The sequence below is a fragment of the Poecilia mexicana genome, unplaced genomic scaffold (assembly GCF_051168715.1).
Source record: "Poecilia mexicana isolate PSO_F unplaced genomic scaffold, ASM5116871v1 scaffold_8, whole genome shotgun sequence".
Classification (NCBI taxonomy): domain Eukaryota; kingdom Metazoa; phylum Chordata; class Actinopteri; order Cyprinodontiformes; family Poeciliidae; genus Poecilia; species Poecilia mexicana.
The window spans coordinates 22296479-22305196 of record NW_028263377.1 but is presented as its reverse complement, the minus strand read 5'-3'; the positions used below and the strand labels follow the sequence as shown (position 1 = coordinate 22305196).

The window sequence follows — 8718 nt, the reverse complement described above, 5'->3', positions numbered from 1 at the left end:
TTTCAGCATGCAAGAGAGTTGGGGGAAGCTGGGATGTTTGCTGCATCACGAGATTATGAATGTCATCATGAAAAATAGCTTCTTTTGGTTTAATATTGTTAAAAAGCTAATGAGATCTTGAGATGGAAACCGCACTGTCTGGAAAACGCTAATCACTGACAGACTGTAATGAGTGGATATCAGATGCTAGATGTGGAAATTTGTGCCAACAGATTGCCAATGCAGAACAAGTGTTCAGAAGCTCTGGGTGTATTTGCCCAACCTTTCTATTGCATCAACATTTGCATGACAGAGTTTTTCTTTTTTGTGACATTTCTGCCAGTGTCTCGTGATGCATGTCAGGTCATGCAAATATGTGGGTTTTCCTCCCACTGGCGTTTCATTTTCTTCTTATACCCAATAATTTTGTTTGACTTCCGCCCAGAATGAAATAATTTTAGATCTCTGAGTGTAGGACCTTGTAGTACACAAATGCAAAAGAGAGAGGTTTTAGTTTTGCATACCCAAACAGAGTCCTAACTAAATCTGATCAGAATTAAACTTAGTTTTACTTAAACAGAGCACATGTTCCTCTAGACTTGTGCCTTTAAATAAAACTTTCCACAGACTCTTGTGTTTGGGGTTGTGTGTGTGGTGAGACCATTTTAGCCCAGCTTTGCTTACTCAGGATGCAGGCACAAAGCATGATTCATTTATTTTGATCAAAACAGCAAAGACTTGTGCTGTTAGAGCCAAAATCCAATGACATACAGATGCAGGAGGTCTTAGAAGTTCCTTTTTCAGTGGGTGTTTCTTTTGAAATGCAGTCCATACGGGTGATGGAAGAGTTAATTCCTTTTTCCAGTACAGCGAACAAAGGAGCTGAAAAGTTAAAGGTTTGTCTTAACGGTTTGTTGGCTTAATGTTCTGCCAGCGTCATACCAGATTGATTGGTAATCCACTTCCTCTTCCAAAATAAAAGAAAAAATAATACTTTTTTTTAAATTCACAAAGCTGGTACAGCTGGAAGAGTTTGCCATTAGAGTAAAGGCGGCTTCTGTAAGTGTGGGCGAGATTTGGGGGGCATTAGAAGTACAAGAGGCAAACTGTGGTCTAATTCAGTCCTGGGAAATCATGTTACTGCCCTACCTCCCCTTTGTGAAAATAGGAGGCGGGAGAGGGGGTTTAAGGGAGTGGGCAGAGGACAGATGGGGTGGGAGGGGCAAGCAGAGGGAGAAGGCTGAGGCAATGGGGGCGGAGAACAGAGACAGCTCTCCCTGTGGGACTCTGGTGGAAAGTAGGGCTGTGTGAGTTTGTCACTGTGGGCAAATGTGGAAAGAAAAAGAGACGGAAGACAAAAACCATCGACTGGACCAAAAAGACATGAAAAGGATTAACAGATGAGGAAGATCGACAAAGCAACACTTTCAACAAAGCTGAACTGAACCCAGGGAAGCGAGAAAGCAAAAGAAAAGCTACAGAGACTTGTCTGTACAAGAGGAAGGGGAGGGGGGATGACCGAGCAGGCTTTGACTTGTACCTCCAACAGTTGAGAGGAAACACTCAGTGGCGCCTCGCAGTCAGGAAAATGAAGTGATTTGAAGAAAGGTGTTGGAAAACAGCTGGACGCTGCTGGGAAAGATTGCATATGAGGCAGCAAACACAGAAAGGACGAAGAAAACTGGAATCATAGCGGCCGTGGCGGACAGCGGATAGAGTGAAGGAGAGGAGAAACAGAAGGAGAGAGGGGCTAACGGGGAAGGAAGGTATGAGGGGACAGATCTTGAAGCCCCTCCTCTCTTTGATGATCACTGTCCTCCTGCTGGCAAGCCTGCTGACCACTTTCATCTGGTACACACTAGAGAACAAGTAAGTTCCTCTTAGACATGAAACAGAACCACACTTTGGTTAGGACATTAATCATGTGCAATGAAGGAAAAGTCACACTGCTGGGGCTTAACAATAGGAGTCAAAGAGGCTTTCAAGGCAGAGCAAGTAGAGGAAGCGATGCTTATGGAAAGAAAAGTAACGGTTCGCAGAATACGCAACTCATCATTCAATGTCTGAATCCCAAATATATCCAGGTTTTACGACGATATTAAACAGGAACAATGTTGTTAGGTTGATCATCAGAAATATTGCTAAACATTTCATTAGTATGTTTTTCTGCAACAAAGAAGCAAAAGAATCAGCAGTTATTTCCTTTAAATTTAAAACAGCAAAAACCAAAGTCTAGCTGTGAAACATATAAAATTCACAAATACAAACTTATCTAAAATTAAAAGGTCATCATGTGGTTCAGACATACAAAACAGGAAGAGGAAGCCTTGAGAGCACAAGACAGTCATACCACAGAACGCAGGAAGTCTCCTGCTGAGACACGAATAGAAGTCAATGCTGCTTGCAAAAGTATTTGAAGATTGGTTAACTTATAGTGTGCATGCAAAACCATTTCATACCTCTCAAACTTTTTTAACCTCAAGATCACAAACTTCAACATTGAAAGTGTATGTGTTTAACTTAAGTAAAGTCGTGTCGCAGATTTGTAGTAGTAGTTGCAGAAGTATAACTGTGAAATAGTTTTTTGGGGGTATTTTTATACTAGTTTGACATTTTTGCCCATACTTCAGTTTAGCTGGATTGGATGGACTTTGACTGGGCCATTTTAACAGATACATATGCAATTATCTAAACCATCCTAGTAGGTGAATCTTACCCAGTCTTGCAGATAAATAATGACACTTTTACCTTTGTATTAAAAGTGTCATTTGGTAAATATTGACACCCGTCATAAACATTCATAAAGACTCCATGTTCACAGCAGGTTTTATATCATGTTTATGACATTGTCTTCAAATAATGTGTCCCCAATCATTCTTATCATCACTTTTATTGCTAGCATAGTAATATCACAAAAGATGTTTGTGATATTTTAAAGCGATACAAGTTTTATTTCATATCACCCACCCAAACCACTTCTACTCTGGTGTGATTGATTTGTTTGATTGTGACGTTTGGCCATGTGGCAGCCAAGGTTAAAGCAATAAAAAAAGCTTCTAGACTCTCCCCTGCTTCTTACACATTTCTGTTTCTTACACAAGCCTTGCTATGACTTTCTTTTAACAATGATCTTCTTCTTGTCACGCTGGACAAAAGCCAGATTTGAGGAGTGTGCAACTAATAGTTGCCGTGTCGACAAATTCCCCTTCGTGAGATGCAGGTCTCCTTCAAAGTCTACAAAGTTTCCTTCAACTCCTCCAGAGTCACCATGAGCCTCTGATTACTGATCCATTCTCTAACTAGTAAATGTAGGTGGGTGGCAGGTCTGAGTAGGTTTGCAGTTGCAACATATATTTTCACATCTCAGATGATTGATTAGACATTGCCCTGTGAGACAATTAGAAGTTTGGCATGTTGTCTTTAACCTAACTCTGCTTTTTATTTCCAAGGTTTTAGTAGTTAACTAACAAAATAACAAACTAAAACTACTATTAGTAGTAAAAACTAAAGTGAAACGAATATTCAAATGACTAATAAAAACTAGCAAACACACAATAAAAATGTATTAAAACTAATCTAATTAGACAAAAAGTCACAACGAAATAAAACTAAAAACAAAGTTATTATGACCCTATTTTCTTCTTCATAATTTCAACCTTTTAGAGAACAACTGGATTTATACTGAGATTTTCTTACACACAAGTGGACTAGATTTACCAATGAGCAGATTATTAAGGGAATATCTTAAAAGGGGATTCTAGAAACACACACCAGTGTCAGATAGTGTGCTCTTTTATTTTACTACTTTGGATGGGCCTGCTACATGAAAACAATGAAAATGGTGATTGTAACGTAACAACATGTAAGAAGAAGCATGAAGACTTTTGGCAGTGAATGTTTAAAAGTTTAATCACAAAGATCTGAAGAAGAAGAAGACAAAAGACCAGATCACATGCAAGCTTTCCCTGCTTTCGGTTCCAGCGGAAGAAGCATCAAACAAATGTGAATTTGCATTGTCTTATTCAAATGTATGTTTTTTTTTCTTCAGTAATGTGCAACCTAAGCGATCACTTCCTCAAAAGAAAACTGCTCCTCCAACATCAAAGTCTTCATGCAGAGACTGCAGGTGAGAACAAACTGAACAAACGTTTTCCTCTACATGACTCGCCTTGTTTACACCATAATTAAGAATACTGCATTTACAAATATCATAGTGCATCTGGATGTGTTTATCCATTACAGAGAAAAAATAAACAAAGTGTTAGAGCAGTACTCAGAAGACTGGAAGAAACAAGATGAGCATTTCCAAAAGTTCAGGTAAGATTGGGTCAAATTAATTAAACTAAAATAACTTTTTTTTTTATGTTGCTATCAATCTTTAAACAATTTGTGAAATTTGACCTTAAAAGACCAATATCCTGTGAAATTGACTTTTGAGCTTTATATCGTGCTCCTAAGCAATTGCTCTCCAAAATCACTGCATATTTTCACAAAGCTCCTCCAGACTAGTGGCAGCAGCAGTTAGCAAACAACTGCGCGTCTGCTGAGCTTATTATACTAACTAGATCTCAGTCCAATGCTCCTAAGAACTGTTCTAAATGGCATAATGAAGACGTTCAATTGTGATGAAGTGTCAGAAAGAGCAGGAGCTTCTTAAAGAGACAGACGCCAATTTTGAGATGTCAAATTGCAAAGTCAAATTCTTTTAAGTTATGTTTGATTTATGCAGCATTTTTATAAAACTGAAAGTAACATACTTAATTGTGCAATAAAATGGTATTATGTGCTTGGAAAATACATAATACTGCCCTTTTAAAGATGCAATGAGGATTAGATTTGCTTTTTATAAAAAGAGGAACATAAATCACAAACCAGTGAAATTGAAACACTTTATGAAAGAGGAACTAGAGTCCATCATCTAATTATAGCCTAACAACTTCCTTTAAGAGTAATGAAGCAAATCATGTACATCAAGTGCTTCTGACAGCTTTATCCAATGCTTTAAAGAAATTAAAACATTTCATTATGGAGGAATGTACCAAATTTGAAGCCTCAGTAAAAGTTTCTGTCCAGGTATATTTTATGTTGCACTGTGAGTCATCAGACTACTTGTGGCTCCCCAGGTCGCAGCTGAGCACAAAGTGCCATGGCTTAGAGAAGGCTACAATTACCCAGGCAAACACTCCAGTGGGAACAAAGCTTGTTTATGATGGAGAGAAGAAGAGAACCCTTCAGGTGAACCCGGAGATTTTCAGCACCTTTTTTAAAGTAGGTCATTTTCTATTTCCATTTGATACCAGATAATTGTCCCACCTTTCGATCTGCATCTGAATGTTGTACTTGAGCTTTTTAACATGCTTTGTCAGTCATTTCAGATAGTGAAAGTCATATTACGTAGATTAATTGCATATAGAGGGAAATATTTCAGTACATATGTAATCTGGGTCAGGGCACCAGATGTAATCCTTCTGTGTTCGTCTCAGGTCCAGTAGGTTGACTTCATGACAGACACATTAAAGTTTATTACACGTATTCTAACAAAAGAGGAAATCAATGTGATGGTTAACATCAGTCCAGCAGCTTTTGCCCTACAGTTGCAGACGGAACAGAAAAAGGGGACGAGCTGCCAGTTACTGGTTACTGTGGTAACCACCGACTGTCAAAAGCAGCATAGCAGAACGTGAAACAGCAATAAAAGTCTGGAGAAATAACTTGCTGACTAAATAAAAATAAATTCAAAGAATAAATAAGCAGATTTTGACAAATATCTATAATGTTGTTAAAATAAAACCCTGTCACATAGATTTCACTTCATTTATACTTTAGATTTAGATTCCTGTAAACCTCCTAAAATTCAACAGGATCAAATGGAAACCATATGTGTTTAAAGTTGTCTGTTTCTGCTCCAGGGGCATCCTTTCCCAAATAAAACATGGCATACGTGTGCTGTTGTTGGGAATGGTGGGATCCTGGTAAACAGTAGCTGTGGCAAAATGATTGATTCAGCCGAGTTTGTTATCAGGTGAGAACATTTTCCAGGTTTTTCCACATTTTGAAACTCCATCCAACAGTAGCTGTCCTCGTGTTACTTTGTCAGGTGCAATCTACCTCCTTTGTCAAATGGCTACGAGAAACATGTTGGCATCAAGACGGACCTGGTGACAGCAAATCCAAGCATCCTCTTGGAAAAGTGAGTACCCTTCCCATTTTAACCCTTTCATAGTGGTCACTAGAGTGAACAGCTGTCTAAAAGCCATTTTCTTGTGCTTCTTGTGGATTTTTATGTTATAAATGCACACAGACCACTGAAGTGGACACTAATGCATCATAAAATAGACTATCAACTATTGGCCATCAGCTGCAAATGCAAGAAATTATTTTTGTTGAATACAATATGGCCGACAGACAAAAAAGCATGCCAACAAACCCGGTCCCTCCTTCTACTGTAGACGATTCTTGTATGTAAAAAAATATCGTGACATCAGATAACCCCTAATGAACAATACTACTGACGTATTTTTCAAATAACAATTTCGTATTTGGAGAAAATTACAATTGATCATCTAAAAAAAAATATTTTTTTTCCCTACCTTTTTTTATGCCTTAAGAAAATAAAAAAATGGAAAAAAAAATCCTGACACAAAGGATCATAATTCATGCATGAAATTAACAGAAAAGCTTTCTGTTATACTAGCGCTGGCAAAGTAGTTTGAACATCAACTCAAGTCATTCCCTCAGTGAATGCGAAACAGCGTGTTAACATCATATCCTGGCGATGTCTGTAAATTTCAGCAAAATCTCAAGCATTGGTTACCACATACGAATGCGTACATAAATATCAGACTTTAGGTTGTAATTTATTTATTACATATGGTCTGGAGATAATGCAAATAGGGCTTTAAATATTCTAACTTTAGTCTTTTTTTCACTGGTCACCTTGTTTCTAGGTTTGGGGCTCTAATGGGACGTCGACGTAAGTTTGTGGAAAGTATGCGCAGCTATGGCAACTCCTTGCTGCTTCTTCCCGCCTTCTCCTATGGCCACAACACTCCTGTGTCTCTGCGAGCTTTTTACACACTTGAGGACTTTGAAAGCCCCGTTCAACCTATCTTCTTCAACCCAGGGTACCTCCATAACCTGGCCCTCTTCTGGCGCTCTCAGGGCCTGAGAACGATACGGCTCAGCACCGGTATCATAATGACAAGCCTAGCTCTGGAACTCTGTGACAACGTACAGCTGTATGGATTCTGGCCCTTCGATTTTCACCCATACAGCTTTCAAACTCTGACTAACCACTATTATGATGACAGAAAAACCAAAACAAAGTTCCACGCCATGCCTGATGAGTTTAGCCACTTGTTGAGGTTGCACAGTCAGGGTGTTCTCAAATTACACCTTGGAGACTGCAAAGCAGAGCCAAACTAAATTCCACAGGCAAAGAGCCAAGTGCCTTCTCAGTTGCCTCAGGTGAACACAACTGTCAAGACTTTCTTTTAATTACTAGACCAGGACCTATCTGCAACCACAAAACTTGTACTGAACAAAACTGTACTTGTACTGAGATCAAAATGCAACAAAAAGACAATAACAAGTATGGATTTTATCTTCTTTTACAACTTTATTTATGTTTTGTTCAGGTTGGTGTCTGGAAGAGATTATGTAACGTGTGCCTTTGTGAGGCCATCATTGTTTAGTGCCTTATGTTACATTGTTAGTGATGGGTTTTGAGTCAGGGTTACTGTGTTTTAATGGAAACCAAATACCTCCTTTAGAAGAATATTGTTACTAAAAACACCAGCAAACTGAATGTAATAGGTTTTTAAATACATTTAACCACTTTGAAAAGGTAATTTGTTTTAAATAAACAGCATGAATGTGTTGGTATTGAACACTTTTTTCACTATGGCAGACTTAAGATGAAGGATTATGCCTGTCCAGCCTTAAACATAAATATCATAATAGATAAAAAAAATTAAAAATAGAAAAAAAAATTGCACAATTCTTTATAGAAATTATATTTCACCTTAGGTGCTTTGGATACACTTTGAGTCTCTTTTGTTCAGAGTTACAAGTCTAGAAAAAATATTATACTGCCACTTTGAGGCAGGAAAGTATTGCTGCAAAGGATGAGTGAAAGAAGAATGAGTGGTTTTGAATTGTTCTTTATCTGTTTTTTTTTCGGCATCATTTCCCTATGTTGCAGTTCAGCTGCTGTAATTTCTGATTGTTCAATAAAATCAAAAACTGGATTAACTGCCTTGTTTGTTCATTGAATGTTGCACCATTCATACCAGTCATCAAACAGAACAAAATATTTCATAAAATATTTTTAAAAACTCTGGCTCCTACAGCAGTAATTATGTAAAATGTCAATAATTGTCCAATGTCAAAGATAAATGTGGGCAGACTTCTGGCTGCAGACTCAAATGCACTTCTATCATTACCCTAAAATTAAACCAGATGTTACATGTTTACATGATCAAACAAGTAACAATTACAGAGCAAAGACACACTGACTGGAAGTTTACAAATCACTGTGGTTTATTAGTTATCAAATATAAAAAAAATCACATTTCAAACATTTCCTGGCGTAGTTTTATTTTTCTACTATCATAGTTGTTCAACTTCATTATTTTAACCAAGTAATTCTGTATACATATACAGAATTCAGAATTCAATTAAATATGTTTTTTCCTGTGATATTTGTAACACATTTCAACAGCGGTCTGTAACTAATAA

The 8718-nt window shown here is 37.7% G+C and overlaps 1 protein-coding gene across 2 annotated transcripts; it reads left to right on the top strand.

The window, feature by feature from the left end:
- Window positions 1-1175: 1175 nt before the first annotated feature.
- Window positions 1176-8228, top strand: LOC106907512 (alpha-2,8-sialyltransferase 8F-like). 2 transcript variants are annotated; one of them, XM_088007697.1, is made up of 7 exons: window positions 1176-1848; window positions 4028-4105; window positions 4222-4296; window positions 5103-5214; window positions 5889-6001; window positions 6077-6169; window positions 6927-8228. In XM_088007697.1, exons 1-7 carry the CDS (start codon window positions 1748-1750, stop codon window positions 7402-7404), a joined length of 1050 nt encoding a protein of 349 aa, XP_087863823.1. In that variant the 5' UTR covers window positions 1176-1747; the 3' UTR covers window positions 7405-8228. The 2 variants fall into 2 exon arrangements, with proteins under 2 accessions (XP_087863823.1, XP_014828745.2); XM_014973259.2 differs by having other exon boundaries at window positions 1177-1848; window positions 5103-5247.
- The last annotated feature ends 490 nt before the right edge of the window (window positions 8229-8718 follow it).